This window comes from Drosophila ananassae, chromosome 3L, assembly GCF_017639315.1.
Source record: "Drosophila ananassae strain 14024-0371.13 chromosome 3L, ASM1763931v2, whole genome shotgun sequence".
Classification (NCBI taxonomy): domain Eukaryota; kingdom Metazoa; phylum Arthropoda; class Insecta; order Diptera; family Drosophilidae; genus Drosophila; species Drosophila ananassae.
In genome coordinates, this window is record NC_057929.1 from 9,863,318 (window position 1) to 9,879,858 (window position 16,541).

The 16,541-nt window shown below is 44.2% G+C and overlaps 4 protein-coding genes and 1 long non-coding RNA gene across 6 annotated transcripts; 1 reads left to right on the forward strand and 4 right to left on the reverse strand.

Moving 5' to 3' along the window:
- On the reverse strand, positions 1–2,913 carry LOC6494595 (ubiquitin-associated domain-containing protein 1). Its single transcript, XM_001960006.4, has 6 exons — positions 2,365–2,913; positions 2,216–2,227; positions 1,672–2,158; positions 1,281–1,616; positions 920–1,223; positions 1–862 (listed from the first exon to the last, which is right to left on the reverse strand). Exons 1-6 carry the CDS (start codon positions 2,757–2,759, stop codon positions 714–716), a joined length of 1,683 nt encoding a protein of 560 aa, XP_001960042.2. The 5' UTR covers positions 2,760–2,913; the 3' UTR covers positions 1–713.
- A 91-nt stretch (positions 2,914–3,004) lies between these two features.
- Positions 3,005–4,155, reverse strand: LOC123257228. The gene is made up of 2 exons (XR_006507238.1): positions 3,926–4,155; positions 3,005–3,171 (listed from the first exon to the last, which is right to left on the reverse strand). It is a non-coding gene; the product is annotated as an uncharacterized LOC123257228 (long non-coding RNA).
- Positions 3,166–8,395, forward strand: LOC6496015 (poly(A) polymerase beta). The gene is given in 9 exon segments (XM_032450214.2): positions 3,166–3,813; positions 4,244–4,355; positions 4,414–5,171; positions 5,233–5,429; positions 5,494–6,075; positions 6,138–6,407; positions 6,465–7,245; positions 7,926–8,043; positions 8,109–8,395. Coding segments are annotated over 6 exon segments (2,559 nt in total). The 5' UTR covers positions 3,166–3,813; positions 4,244–4,355; positions 4,414–4,447; the 3' UTR covers positions 7,931–8,043; positions 8,109–8,395.
- A 2,079-nt stretch (positions 8,396–10,474) lies between these two features.
- On the reverse strand, positions 10,475–11,704 carry LOC6502522. The gene is made up of 2 exons (XM_001960008.4): positions 11,519–11,704; positions 10,475–11,456 (listed from the first exon to the last, which is right to left on the reverse strand). Exons 1-2 carry the CDS (start codon positions 11,570–11,572, stop codon positions 10,605–10,607), a joined length of 906 nt encoding a protein of 301 aa, XP_001960044.2. The 5' UTR covers positions 11,573–11,704; the 3' UTR covers positions 10,475–10,604.
- Positions 11,705–14,229: 2,525 nt separating this feature from the next.
- Positions 14,230–16,071, reverse strand: LOC6494594. 2 transcript variants are annotated; one of them, XM_014907375.3, is made up of 4 exons: positions 15,960–16,071; positions 15,027–15,196; positions 14,798–14,970; positions 14,230–14,737 (listed from the first exon to the last, which is right to left on the reverse strand). In XM_014907375.3, exons 1-4 carry the CDS (start codon positions 15,964–15,966, stop codon positions 14,314–14,316), a joined length of 774 nt encoding a protein of 257 aa, XP_014762861.1. In that variant the 5' UTR covers positions 15,967–16,071; the 3' UTR covers positions 14,230–14,313. The 2 variants fall into 2 exon arrangements, with proteins under 2 accessions (XP_014762861.1, XP_001960045.2); XM_001960009.4 differs by lacking the exon at positions 15,960–16,071 and adding an exon at positions 15,264–15,629.
- Positions 16,072–16,541: the final 470 nt, after the last annotated feature.

Genomic DNA, 16,541 nt, shown 5'->3' on the forward strand with positions numbered 1-16,541 from the left:
TATCAAAAACTAATTGTTTTATTTCCCTTGTTTAAAAACTATGCAAATAGAATATTCGGTTTACAAAATAATACTTTAATTTCAGTATTGACGGCTCTTCAGGCTCTCTCTTCTTCCTCAACAACCTGAGTTACAACGCACTTATGTAGATCACCTCACAGGTTCTCACGCTCGCTAATAATCTGAATGAATTTTTATTTGTATCTTGTATCTGTGGGATGCAGAATGAGAAATTATCTAATCGTAGTGCGAGATTCGATTCGAGTAGAGAATATAGCTAATTGAATAGATTAATTATTTAGCCTAGTATAGGATTGGATTGGGGATCTGACTAGAACTATAGCTCCTATTTATGTATATAATTATATATATATTTATGTGTATATATAATGCAATTCGTACTGATCGGTAAGCGTTTGTAAGGTGCAGTCGCGTGCTCATGGCGAAGCGATTGCATCTTTGGCTTTGTGCAGTTTACAATCATATTTCTTTTTTTGGCTACAAAAATACTCTTTACATCCGGGCACAAGGACTCGCACTCGCACTCGCACACACAGACACAACACACACATACGGGTATGTAATGTGAAATGGGCGGGCCCCAAAATGGACCAAGCTACACAGCGATACACATCGGGCCGTGTTATCGCGCATATATATATGTATAAATATAATTTGGTTAATCTCATAATAAAGCCACTTAGCAGCGCCGTTCACCAGCGGTTCGTGTAGAACTGATTGATGCCCAGCACATGCTTCTCCTCATGGTACTTTTGCAGGATATGTGTGATGACCGAGGTGGTGTCGTTATCGCCGCGCCATACGCGTATCGCATGCTCGTTCTCCAATATGCCCAGAAATGCTACAAATAAACAACAATGTATTCCCCACTTATTCAAGAAGGAGGATATGTCATTACCCAAAAAAGTCTTCGGGTTGCTGAGGGTCATCTGAACCTGTGGCATTTCCAGGATGGCCTTTAGGATTGGCGAGTCTGGCGCCAAACCTTCGCGAAGCTCGATCACGCTACCCGAGCGATTGTCGCACAACCACTCGCAGGCGGAGGCCTTGTTGTTGCCCGTTTTCTTAAGCGCCGCCAGCACCGCCGCCTCCTCGAATCCCATTTCAGTCAGCGACTCCACAATCTCATCGCTGGGCGGTGAGTCGCGATGGCTATAGATGCGCACAATTTCCATCAAGGCGGCCGTGTTCTCAATGACTTCCTTTAAAGAAAAACAAAATGAATTTAAGCGAAATGCATAAAATGAATTATTATTTACATTGTTTGTGATGATCGTAGATGGCGAAATGGAAGATAGACTGTGTTGCGTGCTCATAGCCGGCAGATCCTGCAGGTGTTCTTCGTTCTGGTTCTGTATCAGCCATTCCATGGTGGTGGAGTAGATGCCATTGTTGGCCTTTAGGGCAAATGCGGCCAGCTCGCGTTTGAAGCCCATGTCCACAAGGCACTGCAGCGTGTCTGCCTGCTGGTTGCGCCGATTGATCAGCCGCTGCTTCAGCATCGCTATCAGGCGAGGAGCAAACGGACCGGCTCCTATAACCGCCGCCGAGGCCTGAGCCAAAGAAATAAGCACCTTGCGAACATCATATTGAATCTAAAAATAGACTAAGATGTAAACAATCATCGGGAGAAAGTAAACAAGGGCTCACATTCGACTGCTGAAAGATCTCGTTGATGTCAATGGTGGGTAGTGGGTTAGTACTGACGGGAACATAACGAGTGGCGCTCTCCACCAGCTGCTCATTGGGCCCAGGAACCTCGCGAATGCGCGAAACCGTTTGTGGTAGTGTGTTGCGTCTCGGGGACAGGATGAAAGTCTCATTGTTGCGCACCCTCAGTGCGGCCAGCGTGTCCGATTCGTTCAGCTCGCCGCCAAAGTATTCCGCCCGGTATAGACGATACCGTGGATTCAGGTGTCTTACATCGGGCGCAAAGAGCTGTATAGAGTCTGGATCGTCGCTCAGTTCCAGGATAACCTCGCTCTTTAGCTCGTTCAGTCGCTTGTTGACATCCGTCTTGAAGATCAACACTCGGGAACTGGGGCAGATCACCCGCACCATGATGGATTCACCTGGCTTGCTGGTATCGTCGCCTTCGCCAGGCGTTGAGGTGTTGCGGTGGGAATGACCAGATTTCCTGATAAGGATTCTTCAATATAGTTTCATTTTCAGGCAGACTATGCTGGCAACTTACCTGAGGAACAAACTGCGCAGTTTTTGCATAGTTTGTTTTGGGGACAGGCGATGAGTGTGCGGATCCAACGGAGAATTTCGAAAAAAGAAAGGTATTTTCGTTTGGGCACATGAAAGAACTCAAAATAATTCGATCGCCTGACAACTTACGCATGGGCCTGCTGATGCTGAGTGGGTGTGGGTGAGTCGGGGTCCTGGAGCGCCTGCTGCTGCTGTTCCTCCTGGCGCTTCAACTGCAGCTCCAGCTGTATTCTACGCCGGCGGGCAGGCGATGGAGTTCGCAGCACACAGCCCCCGCCGCCCACCAAAGGTCTCGAATGGTGGTTGCTGGCAAGATCGGTCTGCGTCTCGGACTCGGCGGTGTGGACATTCAGCGAGGATCCACTAATACTCTCCGTGTCGCTGGCATCTGTGGTCCGGTGGCTGTGACTCTGGGTGCTGCTCCTCGGACTGCGCTCGGCCGGAGACCCACTGCCGCCTCGTTTACTCCGTGCCAGCCATTTTGACCGCTTCTCATTAAACTTCTGGCGCATCCAGGGTATCATGGTGGGTCTGCAGCTAGGTGCGGGCCGGGTGCGTTACATTTTCCGGCGTTTTTGGTTGGATTTTCTTCATTTTCCCACAAGTAAACAGAATCCCTGTTGTCAGATGGTGGGGGTCCCCAAAAAAAACTCTGGCTCCAGAAATGGAGGTCTTTCTGTCGTTTCAATAATGGGTCACATTGGAACAACGCAGTCTGGCAACTACGCTGTCTCCGGTGTTGGAAAATACTTTAAAACAACGGTAGAGCTTTTAAATTTAATTCATATTTATTTGAAATACATTATGCATTTAAACATATTTATAGATATTGCTTATTCTGATTAAAATTACGGCCAAGACCGGCTCGCTGAGAATAGTCCTTTTTCCCTCGATAGTCGTGAGTACCACGTTTCATCCCTACACAGTTGCCATCCCCTGGAAAAAGTTTCTTTCTGTAATTTAGCAACACTCGCCGGCGTCGAAATCGCAATTTGTTTTCGTTTTTACGCGTTGCCAAAAACAAGGCATTGATTGCCTAAATTATTATCTAAACCTGGCACTGCGATAAGCCAATTTATTTGCTTGCAAAGGGCACTTGTGGCGCTGTAGATATGTGATTTGGTGATTCTGTTTTGGCCAGTAGCATATTAGCCATCGTGTGCGTGTATGCGTCAGTTTGTCAGCAGAGCAGCAGCAGCACGGCACGTCACGTAGCATAAAACGGGAGAACCGCTGTAATTGGGGAGAGGGAGAGAGGGCGAGAAGACGTAAAACGTGAAATGTGAAAGAAGCGAGACGCAAATTAGAAGAAAGTAGCAGAAAGCGAAAACCGGAGCACTAATCACAAATGAATGGGCCATTCTAGGCTGCCAAATTCTAACATACCTACCCACATACATGCTCACGCTCGCATATGTATGTGTTCGGCGAGTGCAGCGGACGGATACACACATATATACATACAAACACACATGCCACTCTCAGGCAAAGCAACGGCCAGCTTTCAATTTATTTGAGGCAACATCGCGAAGAGGATCATCTGGAGAAGCCCATAATTAAAGAGAAGACGCTGCGCAGGTAAGCAAAACATTCCAAGCAATAAAAGTTTCCCAATCCCCGTTATATATGTATGTGTGTGCGTGTATGTATGCGTGTAGGTGTGCGTGAGCGTGAGCGTAAGCGCGTTTACCTGCGAGCGGACTCATCCGATTTCTGTTTGAATTAGCTCTCTTTGTTTATGTTTGTCATTTTCACAATCAGTCTGCACTTTTGCACACACCGAGAAAGATCTCACCTCCTCCTCCTGCCACCCGCTATTCCGTTAATTGTTTTACGCATTTGTTTATATCGCCCAAAGGCGAGCGCGTGACCAGTGTGACCATTCGCAACCCACATCTCTTATGTTTTTTTTCTGTTCGGGTAAAGAATATATCTTATCGCACATTACAAATTGCATTCAGTCATTAACTGTTTACTCATTCGTTCTCATCGTTGTCTCTTTTTGCAGCATTTTATTAAGCGCAGCCGATTGACAGAAGCCATCAGGGCGCCCAATTCCATATTGGCTTCTCGGAGAGCAACTTAATTGTAATACCTACCTACGTTTTAAGCCTAGTTAGGTGAGTGACAAGTGCCATTCCGCCAATTAGTCAATTACTAACTCCCTATCCGTTCCAGTATCTAACTTTAAGCTCTACAGACAGCAGACACCATGTGGAATTCCGAACCAACTCACCGCCAGCAGCACCAGCACAATGGAAACTCTACCTCCGGCGGTCCGCCCGCCACCAAACAGCTGGGCATGACATCGGCGATCAGTCTAGCCGAGCCCCGGCCAGAGGATCTGCAGCGTACAGAGGAGCTGCGCGGCTCCCTGGAACCATACAATGTGTTCGAGAGCCAGGACGAGCTTAACCACCGCATGGAGATCCTGGCCAAGCTCAACACACTGGTGAAACAGTGGGTCAAGGAGATCTCTGTTAGCAAGAATATGCCAGAATCGGCCGCCGAGAAGCTCGGTGGAAAGATCTATACCTTCGGTTCATACCGATTGGGTGTCCATCACAAGGGCGCCGATATTGACGCTCTATGCGTAGCTCCGCGCAACATCGAGCGTACCGACTACTTTCAGAGCTTCTTTGAGGTGCTCAAAAAGCAGCCAGAGGTCACCGAGTGCCGCTCTGTCGAAGAGGCCTTCGTGCCGGTCATCAAAATGAACTTTGATGGCATCGAGATCGATTTGCTGTTTGCCCGGCTATCCCTCAAAGAGATACCCGATGATTTCGATCTGCGCGACGATAATTTGCTAAGAAATCTCGACCACCGTTCGGTGCGCAGTCTCAATGGTTGCCGCGTCACCGACGAGATCCTGGCATTGGTGCCGAATATTGAGAATTTCCGCCTGGCCTTGCGCACCATTAAATTGTGGGCAAAGAGTAAGTTTTTCACACTTTAAATTTTACATTTTTAGTGTGAATCTAATTTTTATCTTTTCAGAGCATGGCATCTACTCAAATTCCTTGGGATACTTTGGCGGCGTTACCTGGGCTATGCTGGTAGCCAGGACCTGCCAGTTGTACCCGAACGCAGCTGCCGCCACCCTGGTGCATAAGTTTTTCTTGGTTTTCTCCCGCTGGAAGTGGCCTAATCCCGTGCTGCTAAAGCATCCCGACAACGTTAATCTGAGATTTCAAGTAAGTAACTATTATCCATCAGGATTAACCGTCCCACTAATCTGATGTGTGGTTTCTTTTGCAGGTCTGGGATCCGCGTGTCAACGCTTCGGATCGCTATCATCTGATGCCCATCATCACGCCAGCATACCCGCAACAAAATTCCACATTCAACGTGTCGGAATCCACCAAGAAGGTCATATTGACCGAGTTCAATCGCGGCATGAACATTACGGACGAGATTATGCTCGGACGAATTCCGTGGGATCGTCTTTTCGAGGCGCCCAGTTTCTTTTACAGATATCGCCACTTTATTGTTTTATTGGTGAACTCACAAACTGCGGACGATCATCTGGAGTGGTGCGGACTCGTTGAGTCAAAGGTGCGTCTCCTGATTGGTAATCTGGAGCGTAATCCTCACATTGCCCTGGCGCACGTTAATCCCAAGTGCTTTGAGTTCAAGAAGGGTCAGAGTGCTAACAGTTCGCAAAATAATAGTGGCAACGAGGACGACCTGAAACAGTCGCAGGGCAGCCAGTCCTCGGTGACATCAGCACCCTTCTGTTCCATGTGGTTCATCGGCCTGGAGTTCGAGCGTTCGGAAAACCTAAACGTCGATCTCACGGAGAGCATACAAAACTTTACGGAGCACGTGATGATGCATGGGGTAAGTGATTGCAAAAATCCAGGATTTATTACTAGTTACTAATCCAATAATTTCCATTTCAGGTAAACATCAAAATGCTCAAGGAGGGAATGACCATCGACGCTCGGCATGTGAAACGCAAGCAGCTGTCGCTCTACCTGGACGCCGATTTCCTCAAGCGCGAACGCAAGTCCATGGAGAGCCACAACAACTTCAACAACACGCTCTTGGCGAATCGCAAGCGGCTATCCACGGAGCTGGCTCAGTCCCAGGATTCCCTGCCGTCGGGTCAACAGTCGAGCGGCAATCGCGGCCGGGACAGCGGTGCTAAGATACACAGGCTCAGCGAATCGGTAAATAACATGCAATCTAAAAAAAGGAAGCTATGTTTATAACAATCTTATGGTTAGCTCACGGAGGAAAATTCAAATGCCTCCAGTGATCTGGGAGCTGGGACGCCCACCACGCCGACAGCGGCACAAATGAATGCCCCAAATTTTAAGAGTTCGGGAAAGAATGGTTCCGAAATGGACACCTCTGAGGATGCGCCGTCGCACAACAACGGCAGCAATAATGGCAACAACAACAGCAACACAGCCACAACGGAGGTGGCATGTTCGTGACAACCGCCAACATTGCATCCGCCGCCGGCGCAACAGCAACCGCCACCCCAGCCCCAGCCCTCGCCCTCGCCCCATCATCATCATCATCAGAATCAGAAGTTCCGAAAGAACAACAATGCGGCTGCGGCGGCCGCCTCTAATAGCATTTTTAACCAGCGCTCGATTCTGCATGCGGCTTCCAGTTTAACGGCGGCTTTAAGCATAACCGGACACAAGCGCAAGCAGCAGCAGCATACGACGATGACTACGACAACAACCCTAGCAACAGCGATCAGCAGCAGTAATGTTGTTCATGGCAACCATCATAATAACAACGGTGCGGTTAGCAGCGGTGGCGGCGGCAGTGGCGGTGGCGGTAGCAGTGGAGGCGGCAGCGGCGGCGCCAATGATTTTAACAAAATCTATTACATTGATGATGATGATGATGACAACCAACAACCACATTTGACACCCAACCAGCAACCAACAGCGACCACCAGATCCGCGGCCACATCAGCGACAACTAGTACACCTAAACCATCGGTCCCTGTAGCTGCTACAGCCGCACCATCGGCACCGACAATTTCTTGTAAGTTGCTTACATGTTTTTGAATCGTTCTCGTACTCTCATTCTTTAACTCCAACTTCCTTTTGACACGAGACTGTTTTTGTATTCTTAAGTTGTCATTCTACTTAATCTTACTATAGTATTCTATATTCTATAATCAGTATTTCCCAAGCGATGGGAATATGATCTAAAAAGAAGACCATTTATTTTTAGTTTTAAAAAGTTTTAAAATCCAATTTACACAGCCCGAGACTAAGCTCAATAAATGAATATAAAAAATAAACTTTTTGAAAAAAAGAAAAAAACAAAAAACCCGAAACTTTTGGTATTTTTATTTTCAAAATTTTTTTTACAGAAAGTATTTTTTTGGCATTAGATTTTATTCAAAAATAGAAGGTTTTCGTTGATCTTGGAGATATATCGAGTAGATTATCTTCTTAGATCATTAAAATTTCAGCTTGGGGATTGTTTAAAAAAAAATATATATTGGAATTATTTTGGAAAGTGGTCTATAACTGACTGATTCAGATATCTTATTATTTGTAGCTTTATAAAAAGTTTTTAAGAAAAATAAAGTCATCTTTGAATAAGAAATCTATAGCTTGTGGCCTCTCATATGTTTTTTATTTAATCTTCAAATAAAATTAACTTTAGATACAATTATAATATAAATACTATTAAAAATTTATATGTCTTTGCAGTGTAAAAAGCTATAGCACATACCATTTAAGGATTAGTTATCATAGTTATTCTCTTCTCATTGATTTTCACGGCATTGATGCCAAGAAATTAGAAGCCCACAATATTTTATAAAAAGCGGTGAGTTTGTGACGATAATTTTACGAAACACAAAAATCTAATTGCTTGCTTTTATTTGCCTACAGGTTTCTAACATACAGCTCTTTAAAGAAGTTATTTTAACCATTCTTTACAATTGTCTAATGAAAAACCAAACAAATCCGCATATGGACATTAAGAATCTTCATCAAAAAAAGGAACAAAAAAACCTTAAGCCACCGTTCAGCGGCAGAGAAAGCATTTTCTCTACAATTTGTCTTAATAATATTGTTGTACATCTTTTTTACTTCCCCACAGCTGGTTTGAGGAGTGCGTAGAAGATGAAGGTGGAGTAATAGATCAGATACGGAAAAAGTTGAAGATTAAGAGAGAAGGATGAACGGGTGAGACCGGAGTACATCCAACATCCTTGAGATCACCTGCAGCAAATATTACTTACGAACTTAGAATTCTTTTTTTATCATTTTATATCATCTTGTTTTCAACATTTGTTTTCTTCTCCTTCTAGTTGTACAACGCTGAAAATTTGAAACAATTTTGTTCGTTTTTCTAAGAAAAGATATCTGAAAAAAGGTAACAACAAAAACCATATAAATGAAATGAAAATATTGATTTAATTTTACCAAATAAAACCGAAAAAAACAACAGCGAAAGCTAAAAAAGGAATTTATTGTTTTTATTACTCGGGTGGAATATATTATCTCTCTAAATCTTCACCAAAACATTGGATCCAAACGTTCGATCGAAATTTGTCCAATATTTGTGGGGAGATCCTTTCAAAATACAGGTTTTCCCTAATCCATATCTATATCTTGGCCAATTCTCGTCCGATTCTTAAAAGGAATACCTTGAAAGTTTTGTGGATCGATTCCCCATCGATCTGCATCAAAATCCTGGTGCGAAATATTTTTTCAATATTTTTCGATTTTTTGTGTGGGGACCCCTTGCAAAATCGTGGATTTCCGTATGTGGCCCCATTCCATGTCTATATCTTGGCCAATTCTCGCCCCATTCTTAAAAGGAAAACCCTAAAAGTTTTGTGGATAGATTCCCCATCGATCTGCATCAAAATCCTGGAGCGAAATATTTTTTCAATATTTTTCGATTTTTTGTGGGGAGACCCCTTGCAAAATCGTGGATTTCTGTATGTGGCCCCATTCCATGTCTATATCTTGGCCAATTCTCACCCGATTCTTAAAAGGAATACCTTAAAAGTTTTGTGGATCGATTCCCCATCGATCTGCATCAAAATCCTGGTGCGAAATATTTTTTCAATATTTTTCGATTTTTTGTGTGGGGACCCCTTGCAAAATCGTGGATTTCCGTATGTGGCCCCATTCCATGTCTATATCTTGGCCAATTCTCGCCCCATTCTTAAAAGGAAAACCCTAAAAGTTTTGTGGATAGATTCCCCATCGATCTGCATCAAAATCCTGGAGCGAAATATTTTTTCAATATTTTTCGATTTTTTGTGGGGAGACCCCTTGCAAAATCGTGGATTTCTGTATGTAGCCCCATTCCATGTCTATATCTTGGCCAATTCTCACCCGATTCTTAAAAGGAATACCTTAAAAGTTTTGTGGATCGATTCTCCATCGATCTGCATCAAAATCCTGGAGTGAAATATTTTTTCAATATTTTTCGATTTTTTGTGTGGGGACCCCTTCCAAAATCGTGGATTTCCGTATGTGGCCCCATTCCATGTCTATATCTTGCCCAATTCTTGTCCGATTCTTAAAAGGAATACCTTAAAAGTTTTGTGGATCGATTCTCCATCGATCTGCATCAAAATCCTGGAGCGAAATATTTTTTCAATATTTTTCGATTTTTTGTGTGTGGACCCCTTGCAAAATCATGGATTTCTGTATGTGGCCCCATTCCATGTCTATATCTTGGCCAATTCTCACCCGATTCTTAAAAGGAATACCTTAAAAGTTTTGTGGATCGATTCTCCAAAATCGTGGATTTCCGTAAGTGGCCCCATTCCATGTCTATATCTTGGCCAATTCTCACCCGATTCTTAAAAGGAATACCTTAAAAGTTTTGTGGATCGATTCTCCATCGATCTGCATCAAAATCCTGGAGTGAAATATTTTTTCAATATTTTTCGATTTTTTGTGTGTGGACCCCTTGCAAAATCGTGGATTTCTGTATGTGGCCCCATTCCATGTCTATATCTTGGCCAATTCTCACCCGATTCTTAAAAGGAATACCTTAAAAGTTTTGTGGATCGATTCTCCATCGATCTGCATCAAAATCCTGGAGCGAAATATTTTTTCAATATTTTTCGATTTTTTGTGTGGGGAGACCCCTAGCAAAATCGTGGATTTCCGTATGTGGTCCCAATCCGTGTCTATATCTTGGCCAATTCTCGTTCGATTCTTGGGAATACCTTAAAAGTTTTGTGGATCGAAATATTTTTCAATATTTTTCAAAACCATGCTAAATCATATCCGATGACCAAGATACAAATAAATTTATTTAAAAATTTGTCATTACGATTAACACCGATGTCCATGATATGATAAAATTGCACATAAAATTTGTGTTATTGACTGGAAGATACATATACCTTTCCATGACTAGTTGAAGGCGATTTGCTGGCGCGGATACTCTGGGATGTAGTACTCCATGCGCTGGTTACGTCGCAGGGCGCACTCCTGGTAGGCCAGCCAGTCGTCCAGCTCCTCGGTGTGACACTCCTCTGAATTGGCCATGTCGTAGATTTCCCGGCGGAAGGCCATGAAGAAGGCGCGCTCCTTCTTCCTCTTGTTGTAGATGTGCCGCACCAGCCACTTTTCGACCTTGATCTCGTTGTAGACGGTGGATGCGTTGGCACAGACGGTGCTCATATTTCCAGAATCTGGATAGTAGTTGGTCACCGGATTCATCTCCATCGACATCCGCGGCATATCGAATTGGGCATCGCGAAATCGAGTGTCTAGATTAAGACTGCCAAAAGTAACGCCCCAGGGATTGTACACTCGACCGCCGTATTCGTCGGTATCGAATTTCGGAACTTTGATGGTCAACTCCTTGAGCGGTTCAGATAAGGATTCTGAATCACTGCTTCCCCCGCCTCCACCGACGTTTGAGTCGCTGGAGTCGATGGAGTCGGAGTCGTCTTGAGGTTCAGCATAAAATCTTACATGATTATTGGTCGTGGCTGTCGAAGATGGTACCTTTGTGTGCCTTCCCCGATTACGCAGTTTTGGCCCAAACACCTGGAACCCGGCCGGTGCTTCCATGGTCTCCATGGATGGCAAAGCCGACACTTTCTTCTCTGGACTTTTGGTTTCTGACGGCGGAGGCGACGACGACTTAAATATCCATCGGGCAGCTCTTCCTGCCTCCTCGTCTGTCACATTATTTTCTGGAGGCTCCACTTCCAATCCAGAAATCGGCATAGCTACGAACTGGCGCACCTTTAGAGTCTGTATATTAATTCAAAAATATAGATCACTCAAAATCGTAAATAAAAATATTAAAATCTCACAAATACTGATATTAGTGCCAAAAGAACAACTTGTAAGAAATCATCGGGTTTCATTTCGTCTTCATTGGTTAGAGTAGGATGTGTGTTATTTAATTAGGAACTTGATAATACTTTCTTACAGGAATTCATCTAAGAGAAATGTTTAATATTTTCTGTGAAAACCTACTAAATACAGACTACTTGGATTTTATATCAAAAGTTGTACAGAAAAAAAATACATATATAGTTAAGTAAGGACTAAAGAGTATGTCCTTCATTTATTTAGTTTACTGCCATTTCAACAGGTGGTCTCAAGTCTGAGGTTGTCCACTAAACTACGGTAGCCCTTTGGTACAGTCACCATAAATTATGCTAAGGGAAGACACAACTTCCAGGACGATACCTCATGTCCAAGAATAATGGAATTCGCGCTAACTACCAAATTATGTAGACGGCGATCCCCGGCCCGATCCTGGTTCGGTCGATCCTTTCTTGCGGGACTAACCTAATTGCAGTTCTGCGAAATTTATGCGCGGCCCAGCTGCGCGTTTTTCCCCCGAAAAACTGGCTGGCATTAATCCGTTTATGGCCACGGATTAAGTTGCAAAATTTTCACTAAGGCCGGCGGCCGACGCGAAACCGGGACGCGAATTCGCGGAAGGGCCCACCCCCTGGGCAGGTAAAAACACCCGCCACCCACAGGTAGGAGATCCTTGAGGCCCAAAATATTAGGTATAAAAGGTCCTGCCACCGGCAGTAGGATCATCAGTCAGCCAAGCATCTTCAGAGTGTGAAGAGCCGCGAGTTACAAAGTGAAGATCATTATACGACAAACCTTGTTCGGTTTTGCCAATTTCCTAGCAGCACTGGGTAAAGTTTGTCCTATAATCTATAAAAAAGCCGTCCAGACATCTGTGAGCCCCCAACTGGCTACGATCTTGGGACGCATTTTGTGCAGTTATGCACCAAAAATATATCCATCACTGGGCAAAGTGTGTCTCAGGATCTTGGCCATCTCAACGAAGAATCAATTCATCAAATTGTAAGTGATTTTTAGCATCAGAATTTTAAAATTGAATGGCGATTGTCGGTATGGTCGCTTTTTCACAAAAAAATTGGTTACCAACAAGCGAAGTGACTAGACCGAACACTCGTGCTATAATTTTAAAATGTTCATCAAGCTAAAGTGACTTGGAAATGTAAAGTTTCAAATAATATACCAATATAAAGGTTGCAATTAGTTTCTTTGGTCGTCCAGCCTTAGGTGACTTCTCTGATCATAAAGCTAGACAACCATTGAAGTTCGTTGTGGCAATTGCGGCGCTTATTAACAAGAATTTCAAATGTGACTATTCGAAAAAAAATGTAAAATATTCTAAGGACCATTCGCTAAAAGGAACGATCGTTGTGATATGCGTTTATCCCTCGTTACATATCACAGTGATTTTCCTTTATAACGCATGCAGTTGTCCAAAATGCATCAAAAATAACGAGTTAGGTGACAGGACTCGCAGGATACCCGCCTTTAAAGTAGAGAGAATAGTGGCTGTGCTGTAAGTTTCAAAATCTATATCACAGTGGCTGTTCTTTTTGCACCTAAAGTGCCAAACAGCCAAACCCGAGAATGTTCTGTGATTTTTCGTTATCCGACGACAAATATTATTCCGGTGTTAGCCCCAGGGAACTGTTGCTGCTGATATATTATTCTCCCAAAAAAAAAATCACCTATATCACAGTGGCTGTTCTTTTTGGCTGCACCGACAAGTTCACCGATTTGTCATTTGTGGCACGCATTTGTGTCACGTTGGTGGACAGAAATTGAAAATTGTTCAAAAAGAAGGGAACGGTCGCTGCTGATGTAGTTATTCGCATCATTTATATCACAGTGGCTGTTCTTTTTTGTTTGCCAATCGATCTACGTTCCTGCGAACCTGCGTTCCGGATACAATATAGGATACAATATAGACACCTCATCTCTCTAAACTTTTCTCTAAACAATAAATAATATTTGACTGAAAATAAACTTGGCTTTTTCTTGATTGGATGGGTTAGGAGGATTGGAAGGAGAAATTATATTAAACTTTCCTATATCCAATAATATTAGAATCAATTTTAAGTTAAGAAGTTGGCTGAGAACTCGCACATGCATTCAAAATAAACTTTGATCCCCCAACTGAAGTCGTGCTGGTAGAAGTGTCATGGTAATGTGGAAGATGAAGCACAAATTGTGCAACTTTCAGCGCTGCCATTTCTATTTTGGGTGGCATGTGGCAGGGGCACACACCTGACTTGCATTCCAAATGCCACGCGCGTATACCAACCGGTCAGATGGCCTAGCCAGGACAGGATTAGGATGAGGTTGTGGACTGCTTTTGCTTTTGGCCAAAATGCAAAACAAGCAAACTGTGAAATTGACAGTGGCATGGCGGCCATGTGCCATAATGGCCATAATGGCTGCCAATGGCCAACAGCCATTGTTGCATTGTCCAAGGCCGGTTGCTGTCTCTGTTTCGGTTTCTATTCCTATCCCAGTGTGTGTGTGGGTTCCAGCTAAAATGTTCCTTTCCATCCGGAAGCGACCATACGCAGAAGTAGGATTGGAAATGGGTGGAAGGAAAAGGAAACCGGAACGCCGGAAATGCGATTAAAATGTACCAGCAGGAAGGCGAACACACACCACCACCATCCACCCCGAGACAGTCAACTAGAGCTTTAACACTTGGAGGGCTAGCTGCATTCTAATTTCAAGTTTAATATTCTAGAAATTTCACATTTTCTGCACATGAAGTTGGTGGCTTTATGAAGGTAGTTTTTCGTTAATATTCCACCTTGGCATTAACACGATACAGATAATTTTCAACGCGAATCTTTTGGCGCAAAACCTTCCGGGAGTCCCGTTCAATGGTGGCATTGGTACCGTCATGGATGTGAAAAAATCCACAATAGCGAGCGGGGATGAACTGCTTGATTTTCTGCTGCCTCAGGAATCGCTCCGTCACCTGGAGATTGCACTTTTTGATGGCAGCCACCGCGACGTGCATGCACGGACGGCACATGTCCGCATCCGTACTGAAGTTATGGAAATAGTCACCCACTGGCACCAGCTCGCAAACCGAACACTTGGCGTTATTGTACGGCGTACAGAACACGGCCACCGCAGGCCAGATGAGCCTCTTGGAGCCGAAAGCTGTCTCCACGTTCCACGGCGGATATTTCAGATGATGCGTGTAGGTGGAGGGACTGCAAAAAGGGATTACTCTCTAATAACACATATTACAGAAAACTATTGGAAGATTTTACCCGGGAGTTTGCCATTTCGGTTCCAGCTTAACCTCTTTTTTGAAGGTGAAGTAGTACTGAGTTCCTTTAAAGTCGGTGGCATAGGATCCTATCGGGGGATAACCAAGTTCCCGGAATGGGGGTAGACGTGGCATTTTATTGGCAAAAGCGGAGAAACCAGCTTTCGAAGGATACTAAAAAAATGATCTATCCATATATGGCTATAGTGACTAAGTATATGTATATCCACCTTAAAGCCAACAGTACTTGGGATGTCGTAGTGGGCCGGACCCGGGGAGGGCAGCTCCAAGGTGCAGCATCTAAAGCTATCTCTGACATACTCAGATTCGGGTCCCCTGCGAATTTTTCGAAGGAAGCCCACCGTGGGCGCTTCCGGGGCATTCACAACATAGTCGAAACCTGTAAAAACACAATACTAGATAAGTAAATAGAATACGTGACGGATTATAGACTCGAGTGGAGGCACCTAGCTCATTGCATCGTGCCACAATTAGGCGAGTTTCGGAGCGTTGGCGACGCAGTTTTTCGCGCTCCTGGGCATTCAGCTTTTGGGCACGCATCTTGAATGGAAGTCGTGAAAGGACTAAAAGTCGAGCCAGAACCAGATATTGGCAGACTGTCGAAGCGTGACAACCACCGAACCACTGAGCCATCGAACCATCTGAGCACCACACGCATCGCAGCACGCACGAAGTGATTTAATGGAATTCCAGTATAACCTGCCTCTTTTTTTGATGATATAAAATCAATATGCCGCGGAATCAGTTTACGATGTTTGATTTCATTTGGCACACGTCTAGACGGCTTAGGCTCCCTTCACATATTTTCAATGTTTCTATTTTTTCCCATTGTTGTGACTGACTGACTGACTGACTCACTGAACTTTGACCCAGTTGGCCCAATTTTGTTAGGTTTTAATAGCTTTCAAGAGAGAGGGACAGGGAAATGGGGCATAAAGTGGTTTGTCATTGGTGCCCGATATCAGGGGCAGGTGGAAATTCATGTTTTGTGATGCGTGTTGCGTTCCGGAAAACATTTAAGCCACTAACTGCTTAGAAAGTCAGAACAAAGGGCTATTTACAAAAGAGATCGTGAGGAATAGGCTCTCCATCAAGTGTCACTTTAGAGGCTATTAGATGATATCATTGATTTATAGACTCACCTTCCATTGTCCCGAGATTTGGATTCAAATTTAGGTAAGAAACAAAAGCTCTAAAGGCCAAATTTATGATTTGCTAGATTGAAGTTTCGTTTGCTACTGATCGTCGTTCTGAAATGTGCCAGGTAACATTTTCAAAAATACATACTTTTCGAAAAATACCTGGCCAAACAATAAAATTATGCTGGAATGCCATCGCATATCGGTGGCGGGACAGGATACTCGTATGCACACGCAAGGTCCCAAAGTCAGAACGATTGCTTTTCAACAATTTTCCGAGCGGTTTCGCCGGCAACTTCCTGGCGGTTTTGGCCAAAGAAACGACAGAATGACTGCATGACATTAATGCCAGTTAACCCCAACGTTGTCATCAGCGTCAGCTGCAGCCACCAGGCCTTGGGAGGCCAGATTTTTTTTTTTTGGCCAGGACCTTTTGGTTTTTAACCCAAACTCCTCCATGCCCGGCTCGGCCCGGTGTGTGTCGGTATGCAAGGGGCATGAATGCTAATGTTGCCAAAGGACAGAAAGACCGGGATTCTGGTGGAGTGGCAGGTGGTAGAGGTGCAGGAGCAGGTGCAGCAGGAG